General features: G+C 41.1%; 1 protein-coding gene and 1 pseudogene across 2 annotated transcripts; one reads left to right on the top strand and one right to left on the bottom strand.

Annotated features, from left to right (window-relative positions):
• Positions 1 to 54: 54 nt before the first annotated feature.
• On the top strand, positions 55 to 20,157 carry LOC309836795 (zinc finger protein 350-like). The gene is made up of 5 exons (XM_082676972.1): positions 55 to 212; positions 5,409 to 5,588; positions 13,812 to 13,938; positions 14,674 to 14,769; positions 18,714 to 20,157. Exons 2-5 carry the CDS (start codon positions 5,574 to 5,576, stop codon positions 20,054 to 20,056), a joined length of 1,581 nt encoding a protein of 526 aa, XP_082533098.1. The 5' UTR covers positions 55 to 212; positions 5,409 to 5,573; the 3' UTR covers positions 20,057 to 20,157.
• LOC309836751 (translation machinery-associated protein 16-like) lies at positions 11,847 to 12,672 on the bottom strand (annotated as a pseudogene). The gene is made up of 2 exons: positions 12,242 to 12,672; positions 11,847 to 12,027 (listed from the first exon to the last, which is right to left on the bottom strand). The product of its transcript is annotated as a translation machinery-associated protein 16-like (transcript).
• Positions 20,158 to 20,437: the final 280 nt, after the last annotated feature.

Raw genomic sequence — 20,437 nt, 5'->3', positions numbered from 1 at the left:
GCTGAGATGGGCGTGGCCACGGTACGTCATAGAGCTGGTCGTGGGGCCCGAACTCCAACACGCCGAAAGGCTCTGAGGTCGGGCAGGGCCGGAGGCGTCCCTAGCGACAGCCAGCGAGGGGATTTGGGCGCCACAGCGGAGGAGTGGGAATCATTTTGGAAGTGAATTCAGTCTTCAGCAGCTGGCGGGAACCTTGAGAATCTCAGCAGCAGGTGGGTCGGGGTCTGCACGTGGGTCCGGAGTGAGGGGCCTGTGAGGCCAGTGAAAGGCCTTCTGGGGGTGTCTTTAGGTTCAGTCACTGGGGAGGCTTCGCTTCAGTAATAGGCCTTTTGGCGGTCAGTGTTATTAAATGTATGAAGAGAGAAACGACCGAGGCTCTGACTGAGGATTTTTGTCGATGTGGGTATTTTGAAACCCAGCCCTTATAAAATTTGAGTTCCCCCGCTGACTTTATATTTAACCTCTCTATCCCAAACTTTATTCTTTTTCTTGTCTCACCCTTGTTCCCCTCAGGATTGAGGAGTATCAAAGAAAGGGGGAGACTGAAACTGAGCAGGACCCTGAAGTACCTCTTGGGTACAAAAGCCCTTCTGTGTCACCCCATTTCTAGTTTGTAGAAAAAGGCTTTGGTCTCTTGGGGTATCCCTGAGTTCCAAAGATCAGACTAATTAGGGAAGTGAGGGAATATAGAAACAGGAAAAAGCAGACAAGAAACAATAGTTCACAGAGTCCTAGTTCCTCCTCAAAGGATGTGCATAACGATCTGATGCATACCTTTAAGTTGTTCTGCAGAAACTAAGACACCTTCCAGGGTGGAGGATGGTGACTACTTGCTGAGCATAAGCATGTAGACCTCAGACTGGTTGGAACCAGAAAGTTGATTAAGGTTCCTGAAACACTCTGTTACCTCACCAACAACCAATCGGAAGAAAGTCATCCCTCACCTGCATCCTTCACCACAGATGTTGCCTTTAAAAACCCTCCCCTGAGGGCTTCCCTGGTGGCGCAGTGGTTGAGAGTCCGCCTGCCGATGGAGGGGACACGTGTTCGTGCCCCGGTCTGGGAAGATCCCACATGCCGCAGAGCGGCTGGGACCGTGAGCCATGGCTGCTGAGCCTGCGATCCGCAGCGGGAGAGGCCGCAACAGTGAGAGGCCCGCGTACCGCAAAAAAAAAAAAAAAAAAAAAACTCTTCCCTGAAAGCCATCAGGGAGTTGAGTCTCCTTGCTGGGCCCTGTAGTAAACGCTGGACTTGCCTTCACACCAATGCGGTGCCAGTAAATTGGCTTTGCGGCTCAGCGGGTGAGCCGACCCAAGTTTGGTTTGGTAGCAACTTCTGCTCGTGAAGCTCAGTGATTAAGACCTGGAGTGGTAGGTGTAGATCAGTGAATTCGATGTCTCATGCAGGTCTGCGATTCACTCAGACGTGGAGAAGCCTGGGATGGGGGACGGGTGCTAATGAATGGGGGTTTCTGGTTCAGATTTCGGATTTAACTTGGAGTCATTTTTTGTCGTTGTTGTTTTGTGGGGGAGGCTAGTGTATGTGGAGGGGCATGAGGCTGGCGCTTTGGAGACCCAGGGTCCCTGGAGAGTAGGTAGGTTGAGGTTCAGATGGCGATTCCGGGGCACAGACTTGATGATAGATTCATTCAGCTGATCCAAATCCAGTTCGCTCCTTCAAGTCCATACCTTCATCAAGGCGCTAATTAAAAACTCTCTTGTCGGGCTTCCCTGGTGGCGCGGTGGTTGAGAGTCCGCCTGCCGATGCAGGGGACGCAGGTTTGTGCCCTGGTCCGGGAAGATCCCACATGCCGCGGAGTGGCTGGGCCCGTGAGCCATGGCCGCTGAACCTGCGCGTCCGGAGCCTGTGCTCCGCAACGGGAGAGGCCACAACAGTGAGAGGCCTGCGTACCGCAAAAAAAAAAAAAAAACTCCTTTGCCTTGCCACATAAACACTCTTGTCATTGTCTTCCCAAACAAAAATGTAGTTAGATATGATCTAGTGATGTGTTATAAAAGATACGTTTTATTATTCTTGCCTCCAACTTTACTCCACAGTTTTCTTGGATATTTCCTTTCAGGTTCATGCTACACAAGTGAAAACATCTCTGTTACCCGAAACACTGATCTCCAGTGCAAACCATTGTGTATGTTTAATATTTTTTTGTTACCTTTGCATTTGGAATGACCTGTATAACAGATATAATTTGGTTTTATCACTTCATTTCTAATTATAAACACTTCCATAGTATAAAAGGATTACAGATTTTCTTAATGGCTGCAGTAGTGTCACATCAGGTGGGTGAACCAGTGACGAGGTTACTAGAGTCCCATTAAATGTACGTATACATTAATTTGGATAGGCTTGACATATATCTATACTTTTCTGCAACATGTTATGATTCTATGCTTATCCAGGTTCTCTCACCCACCCACAGGATTTGTTGCCATTTACTACTGAATAATTCAGGGTGTTCATTTATATTGCCTTTTTAGTTTGAAGGTTTTTCTTGGGTTTTTTTCCTGGATGTGCAGGGTTTTGTGTAAAGTCGGATCTTAACAAACGGCACCGCGAAACAGAGGAAAGCTTCAAATGAGCTTTATTAGGGAGCGCTTCCGGGCGAGGTTCACTGGTCCGAGAGAAAGGGGCCAGAGAAGTCGCACCGGGCGAGGGCTGGGCAAGATTTTATAGGGGAAGAAGGGAAAGGGGTGTGGTGAATCTGGTAGGGCGCAGGGTATTCCTTATTTGGTGGTCTTTTCGGGTATCCTGGGGGACGGTTAGTCCCGCCCCTCGAAAGCGGGAAGGCTGGGCTGGGTTCAAAGTTCCCAGGTCAGTTCCTGGAACTAGGTGGTCCGGAATGTCTCCAGGGCACTTTCTGGAACTGGGTGGTCCGGAGAATTTCGGTCTGATGCAACCTGTGAATCTGATAGTGTTCCCCTGCCTCGGGCCAGTTGGCCTTACATTTTGTTTCTATTTTGATTAATGTGTTGAATTTCTCGTTACTGTAGATTTCTAGTTGTGTTGCATTGTGGTCAAGGAATAAGCCTCTTTGATATTGACTTGTGAAACTTACGAAAATTTCTTTCTATGGCCTACTTTGCTCTGTAAAGCTTTATTTTTTTATATTTACACATAGGTGTATTTCTGGAAAGGCAGGTGGCCCTTCTAGGGCAACACAAGTGATTCCATAAAGTGAATGGGTGCAATGCCAAGAAATCATCAGCAGGGACATGAGGGCTCATGGACAAGGAGTCATGAAATTGGGATGTGGCCAAGATGTTGCATTCATGTTCTCCTCCCCCATGAAGTTTTATAGCTATAGTTTTATAGTCCTAGATAGTCCTATAAATAGTTTTATACCGTTTCTCTTGTGCAGATCTCTAGTCCTGGTGCCTAAAGTGATTCTAGGCTGGAGACCAACGGGGACTGCATGTACTCAGAGGTCAAAGAACAGTTGCAGTAGGGGCAGGGCGGTGTCGGTGGGTTTGGGGGTTTAGAAAAGCTACCGGGAAATTATCTTAGAAAAATTTGTGGCCAGAAGGAGTGGAAACAAAAACTCACAGTAATCCCACTGAATCAATGACCTTATAATGTGAGTCTTTCTGACTCCTTGTCTCTCTGATTTGCTGCTTTGGAGTGAGTATTGGAACTTGCTCCTTTTCCATTTCTCTGTTTGTGGAAGAAGGTTGCTGTCTGTGTGTATGCATTGAGTGTTCTAAGAGCTGTTTCACAAGTCCAGTTTATGCATTGTGCTTATGTGCTACCTTCTGGTGTGATATGAAACTGTCTGAAAAGTAGTAAACTTTGCAGGCAGTTCTACAGAGGACTAAACTTTTGGAGGTTGTCTGGTTAAGAAGGTACAATGGTTAAGGTGATGAGCTTTGGAGAGAAAAGGCCTGGGCTTGAATTCTAGCCCTGCCTCTTAGAAAGTATGTGACTCTGGACAAGATACTTTATCTCTAGGTTTTAAGCTTCACTTCCTTCGTTCTAGTGATTTGATACTTCTAGATTGGTGGTGAGGATTAAATAAGAAAGTGCTTAGGATTTGCTTAACACATTACTCTTTATAATGTTTGCTCTGCCTTGAGGTCTAGATGTTGTGGTTTTTTATTTTTATTTATTTTATTTTATTTTATTTATTTATTTTTTTGTGGTACGCGGGCCTCTCACTGTTGTGGCATCTCCCGTTGCGGAGCACAGGCTCCGGACGCGCAGGCTCAGCGGCCATGGCTTACGGGCCTAGCCACTCCGTGGCATGTGGGATCTTCCCGGACCGGGGCACGAACCCGTGTCCTCTGCATCGGCAGGCGGACTCTCAATCACTGCGCCACCAGGGAAGCCCTATGTTGTGGTTTTTTAAACAAAAGAAAACTCTTAAGTATTGGGATTTGATGTTAGAGGACGCCTATATTGGTTTTTTTTTTAATATATATAAATTTATTTATTTATTTTTGGCTGCGATGGGTCTTTGTTGCTGCGTGAGGGCTTTCTCTAGTTGCGGTGAGTAAGGGCTACTCTTCGTTGCGGTGCGCGAGCTTCTCATTGCATTGGCTCTTCTTGTTGTGGAGCACAGGCTCTAGTCATGTGGGCTCAATAGTTGTAGCTCATGGGCTGTAGAGCACAGGCTCAGTAGTTGTGGTGCATGGGCTTAGTTGCTCCATGGCATGTGGGATCTTTCCAGACCAGGGCTTGAACCCATGTCCCCTGTGTTGGCAGGTGGATTCTTAACCACTGCGCCACCAGGGAAGCCCCCATATTACTTTTCTGTTAGTTCTGTGATAAAGTAACATAAATTAGTGGCTTAAACAACACAAGTCTGTTATCTTACAGTTCTATGGGTTAGAAGTTCAACATGGATCTTACAGGGCTGAAATCAAGGTCTCAGCAGGAGTGTGTTATTTTCCAGAGGCTCTAGGGGGAGAATCTGTTCGTCTTTTCCAGCTTCTAGAGGCTGCCCACACTCCTTGGCTCCTGTTTCCCTGTCCCCCCATCTCCAAAGCCAACAATGGTGTGTAGAGTTCTTGTCACATCACACCTCTCTCTGGTCTCTTCTGCTTTCTTCCATGTATAAGGATCCTTGTGGTTATGTTGGGCCTACCTGAATAATCCAGGAAATCTATTTTTAGGTCATCTGATTAGCAACTGTCATTTCATTAGCAGCCTTAATTCCCCTTTGCCTTGTGATGTAACATACTCACAGCTTCCAGGGATTAGAACGTGGATATCTTTGTGAGGGCCATGATTCCGCCTACTGCAGCACCTTTACTGCAGGACACCACCGCAATAAATAAATAAATTTATATTAAAAAAAACTAATATAGGCGTCCTCTAACATCAAATCCCAACCGACAAGGTGTACGGCTGAGGGGAATGCACAAATTAAAGTGAATTTGCTTTTGAGTCCTTAGAATCAAGTGAAGTAAGGAGAAGGAAGTTCCAGAACCAGGAAAGCGTCACTTCTGGGGATGCCATTAATTTGAGATGTGAGAGCTATGAGCAGAATTTGAGTGACAATCTAGAAAAGTAAAAAAAGAAGAATCCCAGTTCCAGTCATTTTCTAAGAACAGAAGAAAATGACCAAGGCCCAGGTGAGTTTTACATATTTATTTATTCCCTCCTTTTCTGTTGTATTTGTAGAGGCTTATACAAATTGACTTGATTAATTGGAAAGTGACACATTGATAAGAGCCTGAATCTGAAGACAAATAAATATCAACCATAACGTTGATGTCACGGTAAACTAGGAATGGTGGGAATGCAGGTCAGAGATTCTGCTCAGAATTTTGAAGTCAGAATATTAATGAAAAACTGTAAGACCTGAGGGGTTATTTATGTTGCGCTACCAGATTATCTCCAATAATTTTGGTAGCCAGTGCCAGCAAGAGAAACACAAAACATTACACGATTCGTGCTTTTGTACAGAGAAAGTAGATCATTTCCTCAGAAAAGTAAGTATTTCCTGGTACCGAAGTTTTAATAAATTTCTTGATGACTTTTCCTGCAGGGTGCAGTGGCTTCAATGGCAGCCTTCTGGTATATGCAAGAAGAGGTTCCCATTTCTCTGTTTCATGTGTGTGTGTGTTTTTACACTTTCTTATGGGGGCATAACATACATATAGTAAAGTGAATTTTTACACAGTTGTACACCTGTGGTTGTTTCTTATAGGGTTCCTTCAGTACCCTTCTGGTATTCTGGCTTTCTTCAGCTATAAAAACCTAGATTTATCTAGACAAATGCATGGTTTAAATGGCCTCTCAAGCCATTTTTGCTGAATTGGATTCCGGGTACAGACCTACCAGCAGAGTTTAAAATCACATTCTCTGCTAAAGACTTGGGATGTAGGGATCCATGATGTTGTCTTTGTCACTGCATCCCAGCCTTAGAAATGTAGTATTCTTCCCGAATTATTCGTTGTCAGTTTTTAATCTACCTCCTTGTATTAGTTTCCTGTGGGTGCCGTAATACATTACCACAAAGTAGGAGGCTAGAACGACAGAAGTGTATGTCCTCACAGTTCTGGAGCCCAGAAGTCTGAAATCAGGTTGTCAGTGAGGCTGTGCTCCCTCCAGAGCTCCTGTCCCTTGCCTCGTCCAGCTTTTGGTGGCTGTCTGCATTCTGTGGCTTGTGGCCTTATCGTTCCAATCTCTGTCTCTGTCTTCACGTTACCTCCCCCTCTTCTGTTTGTCTGTCTCCTTCTGTCTGTCTCTTATAAAAACACTTGTCATTGGGTTTAGGGCCCACCCAGACTATCTGGGACTATCTTCTCATTTTAAGATCCTTAATTACTATATCTGCAAAGACCCTTTATCCAGACAAGGTAAAATTTACAGGTTGGGGATTAGGAAGTGGACATATCTTTTAGGAGGCCACCATCCAACCTGCTACCTTCCACTTTTATCATCTTTTGTTGTTATCAAATGAGTCATATACAAATCATTTGTTTGTGAAATATACAGAAACAATATGGAAATAAATAGAGCGAAAGAAGAAAGTGGCCCTGTCAAACCCTTCTCTACTCATCACTTAGAGAAATAATTCTGTTTTTATTAACACTTATATGCACATAGATATACATACATTATGTACACTTAGGTGCATATACACATATTTTTTGTGAAAATATTTTTGCATTACTGAGATCATAATAAACACATTACTTGCTTTATTCCTATAGCAACCTGTCCTGGAGAACGTTCCATTCAAGTATTTATGTATCTATTTCATTGCATTTAGGTTTGCATGATATTTCCTAGCATGTATATGCCTTAATTTATGTACTCTGTTTATATAAAGGTACTTTTTTTTTTTTTTGGCCCGCCGTGCAACATGTGGGATCTTCATTCCCTGCAGTGGAAGCATGGAGTCTTAACCACTGGATTGCCAGGGAAGTCCCTAAAAGTACATTTTAGCCATAAAATTTCTTCACAATACACACTCTGAATATGTGTGAAATTTTTTTTAGGTTAGATTCCTAAAAGGGAAATCTATGAGTCAAATGGTACCTGGACTTAAATTTTTCATGGTTGCTACAAAATTGCCCTTTTTTAAAGTCTTCAGCACTTCCTCTCAGAGTTTATGAAAGTCTCTATTTTTCCCACATTCTTGCTATTATTTAATATTGTATCCGTTTTTAAATCTTACAAATCTGAAATATAAAAGCTATATCATTTTTTGAAGGTTGTAGAGCCTAGTGTTTAGTTTTTTTTAATTAATTTTATTTTGTTATTTTATTTTATTTATTTATTGTTTCTGGCTGTGTTGGGTCTTCATTGCTGCACGTGGGCTTTTCTCTGGTTGCAGCGAGCGGGGGCTACTCTTCGTTGTGGTTCGTGTGCTTCTCATTGCGGTGGCTTCTCATTGTGGAGCACGGGCTCTAGGCGCGTGGGCTTCACTAGTTGTGGCACGTGGGCTCAGTAGTTGTGACTTGTGGGCTCTAGAGCACAGGCTCAGTAGTTGTGGTGCATGGGCTTAACTGCTTCATGGCAATGTGGGATCTTCCCGGACCAGGGCTTGAACCCGTGTCCCCTGCACTGGCGGGCAGATTCTTAATGACTGCGCCACCACGTGAAGCCCCTAGTGTTTAGTTTAAGAGCACAAATTCTGTGGTCAGATTCACTCATTCATATCTTGCCTTGGTCTATAATTACCTGCTTGATCTTATTCTGTTTATTTAACCTATCTGCAGTCCTTTCTTCATCTGAAAAATGGGAATTGTAATAGAATTTACATAAAAGGATTATTCTGAAGATTAAATAGGTTAATATATATCAGAGTTTTTCAACCTCAGCACTATTGACTTTTTTGGCGGAACAACAAATTCTTTGTTGAGGGGTTACCAAAGATTATAGAATATTTAGCAGTTTCCCTGGTCAGTACCCACTGGATGTCAGTAGCACCCTCCCACCCCCAAGTTGTGATAACCTAAAATGTCATATGTCTGCTGTTGTAAAATAATTGTTGGCCAGTTGAGAACCACTGATCTATGTATATACGTATATAGATATGTAGGACATAGCTTAGAACATTGCCTGTTATTTAATAAGTGCTATCAGGGCTTCCCTGGTGGCGCAGTGGTTGAGAGTCCGCCTGCCCATACAGGGGACACGGGTTCGTGCCCCGGTCCGGGAAGATCCCACATGCCACAGAGCGGCTGGGCCCGTGAGCCATGGCCGCTGAGCCTCTGTGTCCGGAGCCTGTGCTCCACAATGGGAGAGGCCACAACAGTGAGAGGCCCGCGGACCACAAAAAAAAAAAAAAAAGGTGTTATCAGAATTAGTTTTACTATTATTTTTACTTGCATTATTATCAGTGACTTTGAACATATTTTAATGTATTTATTAACTGTTTGTATTCTGTGAATTGCCTAATCAAATCCTTTGTGCTGATTTTGTTTTTTCTGATCTCTAAAAAAAAAAAAAATAGGTTTCAGGGATATTAATCTTTATCTGTTTTTTGCAAGACATTTTCTAGTTGGTATTGTTAGTATGCTAGTTCGTGTGAGTAGTAAACTACTCATTTCTACATATTGATCTATCACAGTCTATCTTCAAGTAATATTATACCACTTCATTCATGGTATAAGAACCTTAAAAGAGTGTGCTTCCATTTCTTCTCTACCAGCCTTTGTGCTATTGTTGTCCTATATTTTACTTCTTTGTATTTTAGAAATCCCACAATACATTATTATCATTGCTTTAAACAATCAGTTATCTTCTGAAGGTATATAAAAATGTAAGATTTTATATTACTCATAGGTTTTTCATTTCTGCAGCCCTTCATTCATTTGGGTAGATCTAGATTTCTATCTGAAGGACATCCTTTAACATTTTTGCTAGTACATGTATGCCGCTGCTGACTTGCTTTAGCTTTTGCATATCTGAAGAAGGTTTCATTTTGCCTTCTTTTTTTTTTTTTTTTTTGCGGTACGCAGGCCTCTCACTGCTGTGGCCTCTCCTGTTGTGGAGCACAGGCTCCGGACGCACAGGCTCAGTGGCCATGGCTCACGGGCCCAGCCGCTCCGCGGCATGTGGGATCCTCCCAGACCAGGGCACGAACCCGTGTCCCCTGCATCGGCAGGCAGACTCTCAACCACTGTGCCACAAGGGGAGCCCCTCTCTGGCTGTTTTAAAATGTTTCTCTTTAGGTCTTTTTTCTGTTTCATGATGAATAGTTTCTATTCCTGTATCTTCAAGTTCACTAATCTTTTCTTCTGCAGTGTCTAGTCTGCTATTGATCACATCCAACTAGTATATTGTTCATCTCAGACATTTCTAGAGTTGGAATTGGGTCTATTTGATATCTTCCATATTACTCCGTATCACGTTCATGCTTTCCTCCACCTTTTTAAACATATGTATGTATAATATGTATTTTACTATCCTTATCTACAAATTTTATTATGTATGTCATTTCTGGTTTTGTTTCTGTTGATGATCTTTTCTCTTTGTATGAGTCATATTTTCTGTCTTTGCATATCTGGTAATTTTGATTGAGTACCAGGCATTATAAATTTTTCATTGTTGAGTGATAGACTTTTATTCCTTTAAATATTTTTCAGTTTTATTCGGGGATACAGTATAATTTACTATACCTGTTTTTCAATGAGAGGGAGGCTTTGGGTACTATTAACATTTTGAGCTTGACAATTCTTCCTGTATAGGACTGTCATATGCTTTACAGGATATATAGCACCCTTGGTCCCTGACCATTAAATACAGTAGGCACCTGGTCAGTGTGACAATCTGAAACATTCTCACAAATTTTCATATGCCTCTTTGGTTTTTAAAAAATTAATTAATTAATTAATTAATTTTGGCTGCATTGGGTCTTTGTTGCTGCATGAGGGCTTTCTCTAGTTGCGGCAAGCGGGAACTACTCTTTGTTGTGGTGCACGGGCTTCTCATTGCGGTGGCTTCTCTTGTTGTGGAGCATGGGCTCTAGGTGTGAGGGGTTCAGTAGTTGTGGCTTGTGGGCTTAGTTGCTCTGCAGCATGTGAGACCTTCCCCAGCCAGGGCTCATACCTGTGTCCCCTGCATTGGCAGGCAGATTCTTAACCAGGGAAGTCCCGTATCTGTCCTTGATATGACATCTAAAGTTGGAACAAGACAAGGATGTCCAGTGACACCACACTCTTTGGAAATATTAGTCAAGAAAAGAGATAAAAGAGATATAAATTTGGAGAAGAGGATTTAAAATTTTCCATACAGATAATTTGGCTGCATACTTGGAAAAATCTGAGAATCACTACAAGCTTATTAGAAACAATAGAAAAAATCCATATATAATATTAAGATATACTAATAAGTATAACATTCTTTTTTTTCATAGAAATAAGTTTTACTTTTAATTTTCTGAAGTAAAATAACTGTTAACAAGACTTAGTTGATAACCTAGTTACCTCATACAGCTTTTTTTTTTCCTTTAAAATACTCAAATGCTCTTGCATTGCATTCTTTAGAAAACAGACCAGAAGATACTTGCATTTAACAAGTTCTGTGAAGAACATTCAACCACATCCATGTTTTTCATGATACTGGAAATACTGTTATATGATATGTCAATTTAGCCTATCTCTTAGAAGAAAAACTAAGACAATCGAAGTAACTAGTTTTCTAATCTTTAGTTCTGTTTCCACAAATAAAACCTATCACTTTTCACAATGAGAAAGCAAAAAATAATATACAAGCCAAAAGAGCTAACCTGAAATCATTTATCCCCTTTATCAAGATAATAGATTAAGTGCAAGAGATCAACAAAACAAGAATAGTTACTGTTTTTTTAACCATTTAACTAACTCTGGCTCAAAGTTAATAAATAACAGCAATGTACAACCCATAAATGTATATAAATTCCGTATCATATTTTCCCTATTTTGTAAGGAAAGAAAATAGTTTTAATGTGTAAGAGGAAGAATAGTAAAACATATTACTAAAAGGCAATTTTGCCATTGTCACTGCTCAAGAAGTACCACAGTAACCTTCTAGCAAACAGCTGCTGCCCATTCCCCAAAATGTGAGATTAGGTGATTCTAAGTAAGCATGAGGAAAAAAATTACAACACTTTTTGTCCCCATTCATACTGCTCTCCCAGCCCCAGAAATTCAGATTAAATGGATTTTGCAGAACATTTCTACCTAGTCTAACAACTTAATGTAAACAAAAAGCAACATTCATTTTTAAGTAAAAATCATAACACTGTTTTTGAAACTGAAAATGGGATTCTCATCATATAAGAGAATAAGCTAAACAGCAAATAAATTCTTGTGTAGAGACAGTTATTTACCATAATCAATTCAAGTGTAACTTGAAGTTCTCAAATTATTTATTTTCAACTCAAGTAAAGACAGTTAGGCCACTGCAGTCAGTTCCTCATCTGTGTCCGTTGCTTCAACTTTCAGGTCCAATTCTCCTAAATCTCTGTCTACAGCTGTCACAGTTTTCTTCTTACACTTCTTAGGCGCCGCATCATTAGCACAGATTTTTCTCATTTTAATGTTTGGCAGTTTCTTCAGATCAAAATCCCATTCCCTGCATTTAAAATGTCTGGAATCTCGGGCTTCCCTGGTGGCACAGTGGTTGAGAGTCCGCCTGCCGATGCAGGGGACACGGGTTCGTGCCCCGGTCCAGGAAGATCCCACATGCCACGGAGCGGCTGGGCCCGTGAGCCATGGCCGCTGAGCCTGCGCGTTCGGAGCCTGTGCTCCGCAACGGGAGAGGCCACAACAGTGAGAGGCCCGCGTACCGCAAATAAATAAATAAATAATAAAATAAAATGTCTGGAATCCCAAGGCCGCAGCCCCCCGTACTGCTGCCGCTTTTGCTCCATGGTCTGCTTGATGACCGCCTCGGGAGCAGTGCTCCCTGCCCTCGCTGGCCTTGATGCTGCTGTGTAACTCACTCTGCTCCAGCTCACTGCTGAACTGATTTAAATACGTTTCAGTTAATTCACAAGCGTCTCTCTTTGAATATTCTACGTTTTGGGGATCAAGATAATTTTGAAACCGCTGCAGTTTTTCACAAATAAGGTTGAGATGCAATGCCTTTTCATTCTTCAGTTTTTCCTTTTTTTCTAGTTTGTGGGCCTCTCTCGTAATTTGAGCTGCTTTTCTACTATATGGATGGATGACTTTTTTTTTCTTGTCCTACACTTTTTCCCTTTGGTGCTTTAGGCATGGCGACGTCCTTGCGACCTGGGACCTCCAGACCTCCGACTCCACGCTGTGGGACCTCAGGGTCTGCGGCAGCAGCAGCTCACGAGGCAACTCCCAGTATAACATTCTTGATGGAAAGTTATTTCACTTGGCACTTTGAAAATACTATTTCATTCCTTTTCAGGCTTCCATCACTGCTGTTGAGGACTTAGAGGCTATAAATCATATTTGTTCTTTTGTTAGGTATATGTCATTTCCCTTTGGATATTTTTGAATTTTCCCTTTGAGTTTGGTGTTCTGCAGTTTTACGTCCATGTGTCTAGGAGTGGATCTCTTTTTCCTGATCCTGCTTGAAATTGTGGGATTCTCTCATCCTGAGGTTGTGTGTCTTTTACCAGCTCTAAAATATTCTCTGCCCTTACATCTTTGGTTATTACCTTCCCTCATATTTTCTGTTCTTCCCTCAGACTCAGAATAGGTGTAAATTCAACATTCTCACGCTACCCTTCATATCTCTCAACCTCGCTTTTGTATTTTCCATCATTGTCTTTTGCACTTCAGATCTGTTGTCTAGTTCACCATTCGCTCTATGTCATATCAAATTGGTAGTCAATCTATAAATTGAAATTCCTAATTTCAATTACTGTATTTCTTGTTTTGAGAATTCATCTTTGTTTCTTCAAGTTAGCTCACTCATCTTTGAGACTGTGTTATGCCTTTGCATATATTAAACTTTGTTTATATTCTGTGTCTTACAATAGCATCATCAGGTTTTTCATGTTTAATTCTAGTGCTTATTGTTTCTGTTTAACTTGTGCACAGTGAAGGCTTCTTGAGAGCAAGAATACATGTGTTTGTTTTGATATCACCTGCATGTAGTTCAGTGCATGCACATATGCCCACAGGTGGCAAATCTATCAAGGTTAACAAGAGGTTTTAATGACCGCATTTCAGAAAACCTTCTGAATTATTGAGGGGGTGGGTGGCTGAATCACAGCAGCAGGATATCTGTATAAGACTTTCCATTCTTCCACACTATATAATGTAAATCACCTATATAGATACAACCTACGCAGTAGAAATGATTAGAGTAGACTTCTATACTTCTCTTCCAAACCATCAAATGATCACCCCAGATTAAAGAAGAATTCATTACTACAGGAATCATTATTATTTGAAGATGTAGCTGTGGAGTTCACCCGGGAGGAGTGGAGGCTACTAGACCCTGCTCAGAAGGACCTGTACCAGAATGTGATGCTAGAAAACTATAGCAACCTGCTGTCCGTGGGTAAGAACTGCTTCCCTGTGCCACTCAGTGTGCCCAATCAGCAGTCTTTTCTTTCTCAGTTGTGCAGTGATTTGGGGGCAGGTATCTGAAGTGTGAATAATGTAAGAGAGATTGTCAAACTTTTTCTGCAAAGGGCCAGATACTGCAGGCTGTTTGGGCTACTTACTGTCTCTGTAATTATATTCTGGTTTTTCTTAAATAACACTTTTATTTTATTTGTTTTTTCAGCACACACATATTTTTATTTATCAATTATATAAGTATTCTACTAAATTTATTGTATGCACTATAAAATATACTTAAAAATAGAAACATCAAAAGGATGAAACATCAGTGAGATAAATATTTTTAAATGGTTTTAACTTTTCAAATTTAATGGTACAAAACACTTTTGCTATCATGTGTTAGAAGTTTGCCCTCACTTTTCGAATACTCTGTTTTGTAAGAGCACCTTATTCTGAATTAATAATGCTTTTAAAATGTAAAAAAAATGCCTTAGTTACAGCCACGGACCATAGTTTGCTGGCCCCTACATAAGACTTGAATTTTATAAGTGACAGATTCTCCGTCTCCTCTCAGGCCTCAGATAGAGGGAGGAGTATGTTTTCCCTACTCCAAGGGGAAAACTCTTTTCCAAGGTATAGTCACACAATCTATAAAAGGTATCATTTAACAATGTTTAGATCTCACGCCCAAAGATATTTTCCTAAATATTCTGTTATTTTTCGTGAATAGGGTATCAAAGTCCCAAACCAATTCAAATCTTCAGGTTGAAGCAAAGAGACAAACCATGGTTAGAAAAGGAAAATATCCACGGTCAGAACTTTCCAGGTAAGTGAATGAGAAACATCCAGGTAGAAAAGAAGTAAATTCCTAGATTTGTGGAGGCCTCACACCTTTGAAATAGTGTTGAGGTGACTCATCTTCTGGTTTCTAACCTTTTGACAGTATCTAAACAGAGCCTCTGAGTATTACTCTCCTATGTTAATGTTCATTGCTTAAGCATTTAGAGGAAAATACTCCTGTGTTCTCACCCCTGGATTTGATACTGATTTATTTCATCTAGGATCTTGATTTGTTTTGCTTAGATATTTTTCTTAGGATTCTCAAATTTTTCCCTTCTTCATTGACTGCCATAGTATCACTGCTTGTTCCTTCCTCTTCCCTTGCTTTGAAAATTCAGTCTTCCACGCCTCTGTGCAAAGAGAGAACTTCAAATTCACCATCGTCTTCTGACTACTGAACCTTGGGTAATATTGATTTCCTTCCTAATATTCAGCCCCACCCAGGGTGCTGTGTTCCCATGGTAACCCGGTCTTTTAATGTGCATCTGTCTGTTTCCTTATTCTGACTGGGCAAATATGAGCTAAAGCAAATGTAGCAAAACATTAACTATAGAATCAAAAGAGGTGGATATATGGCTGTTCACTGTGTAATTCTTTCAATTTGTTTGTTTGAAAATTTTTATAGTAAAATGGTAAGGGAAGAGCTATAAGTTTTGTAATTTTCAGAGTGAATTATGCCTCCCACATACACTGAAATAAAGGAATTCACTCAAATAAAAAAACAAAAACAGAAAATTCACAATCTTAGACCCCACCTGAAATCAAACCATAAACCTCATGCATACATTGCTGATTTCTCTGTATATTTGCTGGATGAGGTATTTATCTTGATTCATCTTAGTTACTCTCAGTTTAATTTCCCGAGTCTAAACAATCCTAGTTATAACCCTACTACCAACTATGGGATATTTAAATCCCTCTGTGATCAAGGGACTGCAAGATACAATGTGATGCTTACATAGAATTTTCTTTCCATTCCCTAAATTCAAAGTCAGCTTCATTTAAACCAGTCTCTACAATGCCCGCTACACGTATGATTGTTTCATTGATTCATTCCCTCAGCAAGTATTTTTAATGCCTAATACATGCTGCTATGTAGTGTGCTTTATATTATGTGGCTACAGCAGAGAATAAAAGGGATTAAGTTATTACTCTCACAGAACTTGCATTCTGAGTGGGAGAGGTACACAAGAAATATACAGATTTTTCTGGTGGTAATTAGAACCGTGGAGAACAATGTAAGGGGTAGTGAATGTCAAGCAATAGGAGGGCATGATGTTTTATACACAAGGGACAGGGAATGCCTCTCTGCTCTGCTAGGGTGGCTGAGTGGAGTGAGGGATGATCCATGGGTAGGCCTGGGAAAAGTGTACCAGCAGTGGTGGTCCTGAGGCAGAGGTGTACCTGGCGTGTTTGAGGACTGTCCAGGAAGCCTGTGTGGGGAGAGCAGAGCGATCAAGTGTGGAAGTGATACTCATGAGGTGAGAAAGGGGCCCACACGATGCGGGGCACTGCAGGCCATTTTAAGGACTTAGGATTTTTTTTCAGAATGACAGTTATTGAATGGTTTGGGGCAGAAGAGTGACATGATCTGGCTTATGTTTTTGTTTGTTTGTTTGTTTTGGCCACGCCGCACAGCCTGCAGATTCAGTCCCCCGACCAGGGACTGAACCCAGCCCTGGCAGTGGAAGTGCCGAGTCCTAACCACTGGACTGCCTGGTAATTCCCTGTCTGGGAATTTCTATACAGGCACAGCTCATTTTATTGCGCTTTGCTTTATTGTACTTCACAGATAGTGTGTTTTTTGCAACTGAAGGTTTGTGGGGAATTCCTTGGTGGTCCAGAGGTTAGGACTTTGCACTTCCACCACAGGGGGCACGGGTTCGATCCCTGGTCGGGGAAGTAAGGTCCCGCAAGCCTCGTGGTGAAACCAAACCAAACCAAACAAAACAAATTGAAGGTTTGTGGCAGCCCCGTGTCAAGCAAGTCTATCAGCACCATTTTTCCCAACAGCGTTTGCTCACTTTGTGTCTGCGTCACATTTTCGTAATTCTCTCTATATTTCAAACTTTTATTATTATTATATTTGTTATGGTGATTTGTAATCAGTGATCTTGGATGTTACTTCTATGACTTGCTGAAGGCTCAGATGATGGTTAGCATTTTTTAGTGAGAAAGTATTTTTAAATTAAGTGTACACTGTGTACACTATGTACACTGTTTTAGACACAATGCTATTGCACACTTAATAGACTACAGTATTGTGTAAACATAACTTTTTTTTTTTTTTTTTTTTGCGGTACGCGGGCCTCTCAATGTTGTGGCCTCTCCCGTTGCAGAGCACAGGCTCCAGACGTGCAGCCTCAGTGCCCATGGCTCACGGGCATAGCCGCTCCGCGGCATGTGGGATCTTCCCAGACCGGGACACGAACCCGTGTCCCCTGCATTGGTAGGCGGACTCTCAACCACTGTGCCACCAGGGAAGCCCTAAATATAACTTTTATATGCACTGGGAAACAAAAAAATTCATGTAACTAGTTTTATTGCACTATTTGCTTTATCATGGTGGTCTGGAACTGAACCTGGAATATCTCCAAGGTATGCCTGTACAGATAATCCCAAATTTGTCCTCTAGCCTAAGTCTTCTCCAAATTCCTCTCTCCAGTTGAGTTCTTCATGTCTGCACCAGGATATCCATCTCAAAATGTTTATGTCAAAATACACACCTGATTTTCCCACATTCAAAACCTGTCTCCCTGATGTTCCTCAACAACTTAGCTGGTACGTCTAGTCATTTAAGCCAAACACCTAGGGAAAACCCTTGATTCCTCCCTTTTACTTACATTGAATTCAACGCTGAATGTTGTTTTTTCCTTCTCCTAGATGCACCTTGAGTTCATCCGCTTCTCCACACGTACACTATTGTTGCTCCACACCAAGCCACCATTATCTCTTCCCTGGATTACTTCATTAACTTCCTCTCTCCTACACTCCTTCCTCTCCCATCACTATCCATGTAGCAGTTGGCAACCTCTTGGAAATATAAATCAGAACCCCCCACCTTCTCAAAACTTCCAGTGGCTTGCCACTAGTCTTAACGTCAAATTCAGCTTCTTCCTACCAGATCTACGTGATATGACTTCTGTCTACCTTTTGAACTTCAACACTTCCTTCTCCCTATATAGCTATTCCACTCAGGGCCTACTGGCTACCTTTCTATTTCTTGACCTGGCCAAAACCTTTCCTGTCTCAGGGCTTTTGCATTGCTGTTGTACTTGAATGAAAACTTGCAATTCTTTACATGAGGTTGCTTATTCTTTATTCCTGGTTTCTTGGCTCAACTTTTATTTTCTCACAGGTGTTTACCTATTTAAAGTTGACCAACTCCCACTGTTCTTTTTCATGTGCCAGGAACCAGTTTTCAGTCTGAAGTTGTCTTATTTCTTTGCTTCCATTTTGTTCTCTTTTGCCTAGTGGGATGCATTTGTATTCAAGTGCTAGGACAGTGAATGATACATAGTAGACATTCAATGAGCATTGGGGGAATGAATGGCTATATCCTCCATCATGCTAGATCAGATGTCTCTCCAACATACTTTATCTTATGTTAATGAGACACATTTCTACTTCATCCTCTTTGCCCATTTTGTGAGGATCTATTTGGAGAGCAGCAAAAACTTTACTAATTGAGAATTGTCTACCATTGATTCTGAATCAGCTGGGTTTTTTTTTAAGATGTTATGGCTTTATTTCATTGTGTTTCTTCTCATATTCAAGAAGTAAATTTACACTTGATGGTTTCCTTCATATGACAGAATTGTCACAAAGAGCCAGCCCAAACCGTGGCATTTTAGAAGCAGTTTTATTACCTGATTTAGAAGCAGTTTTACTACCATAACCTGATTATGAAAGAATTAATTTTCTTTCTAGAAGTTGGAGAAATTGGTGATCATATGCAGTGGTCTTTGGAAATCCAAAACAAGCGTAAAAATATGGAAAGAGGCCGTGAACACAGTTCATCGGGAAATGTGTTTCATCTGCGCAGAAATCTTGTTACTTTAAGGCAAAGCCATGATAAGTTTGATGTACTGAACTCTAATTTAGATTTCGTTAACCAGAATAAAAGTTGTGTAGCGAAGAATCCTGACAAGTTTAATAAATATGAGAAATCGTTTCTTCGTACTAAGCATGAAAAGCGTTACACTGGAGTTAAATGCAATAAATATGGAAACACCATCTGCACCAATTCGAAACTCAGTATACATCAAACTGAAAAACGAAAGAAACATGAGTGTATTGAATGTGGTAAAACCTTCATCAAAAAGTCTCAACTCACTGTACATCAGAGAACTCATACAGGAGAGAAACCATATAAATGCCTTAAATGTGGTAAAGCCTTCTGTAGGAAAGCAGAGCTCAATATACATATGCAAGTGGAAAGAGGAATAAAACCCCATGCATGTAGTGAGTGTGGGAAAACCTTCTCCAGGAAATCTCAGCTCCTTGTACATCAGAAAACTCATACGGGAGAGAAACCCTATACATGCAGTGAATGTGGAAGAGGCTTCATCCAGAAGGGTAATTTTCTTATACATCAGCGAATTCATACTGGAGAGAAGCCCTATGGATGCAAGGAATGTGGTAAAGCCTTCAGTCATAAGCCATGTCTCGTTGCACATCAGGTATTTCACACTGGAAATCCTCCCTATGTATGCAGTGAATGTGGAAGAGCTTACTTTCAAAAGTCGAGTCTGATTAGACATCAAAGAGGTCATACAGAAGAGAAACGCTATAAATGCAACGTATGTGGGAAAGGCTACTCCACGAAGTCAATACTCAGTAGACATCAGAGAGTTCATACAGGAGAGAAACCCCATGGATGCAGCAATTGTGGGAAAGCCTTCTGCCACAAGTCCTCCCTCACTAAACATAAGAAAACTCATATGAAAGAGAAATATGTGGATTCAGTCAAGATGGAGAATGATTTTCTTGGGAACCACAGCTCATTATGCACCACAGAATCCGTACAGGAGAAAAACTCTGTTGAAACAATGACAGTGCAAGGGCCTTCTGTGGCCATGCAGACATCATTAAATATCAGTGGGTTCCTAGCCCAAGGGAATGTAGTCCTTGTGGGACAGCCTGTTGCCAGATGTGTACCCTCAGGTAATAACAGAGAATTTGTACAGGAGAGAAACCTCATAAATGCAGTAAATGTGGTAGTGCCTTCAGTTACCAATTATGTCTTATTTTATGTCACAGGAAACGTGTAGGGAAGATTTGGTACGTTCAGTGTGGAAAAGCTTGTAGATCAAAGTTTTAGCTTTTTATATAGTTGAAAACTTTCACTGAGAGAATGCTAATGAATGTAGTGATAATGGGAAGATACACCTCATTAAGTATCAATGGCTCTAAGTAGGTTGAATTGTAATGAGCTTGACTTCAAAATCATCGATAAATTCACATCAGAAAGAAATTTTAGGAAGGCAGTTGTATCAAGTCCCTAAGACCACCCTCACATTTGATTATTCTCTAAAAGCAGTCACTAAACTCATAAAAGCTGCTATACTTACTGTTACAGTTTATGACAGTGAAGAGTTACAAATTGAAATTAGCAAATGTAAAAGGTGCATGAGGCAGACTTTAGGAGAAAC

Source organism: Grampus griseus (assembly GCF_964374135.1).
Source record: "Grampus griseus genome assembly, chromosome: 19".
Taxonomy (NCBI): Eukaryota; Metazoa; Chordata; class Mammalia; order Artiodactyla; family Delphinidae; genus Grampus; species Grampus griseus.
This window is presented reverse-complemented; position numbering and strand designations above follow the sequence as displayed.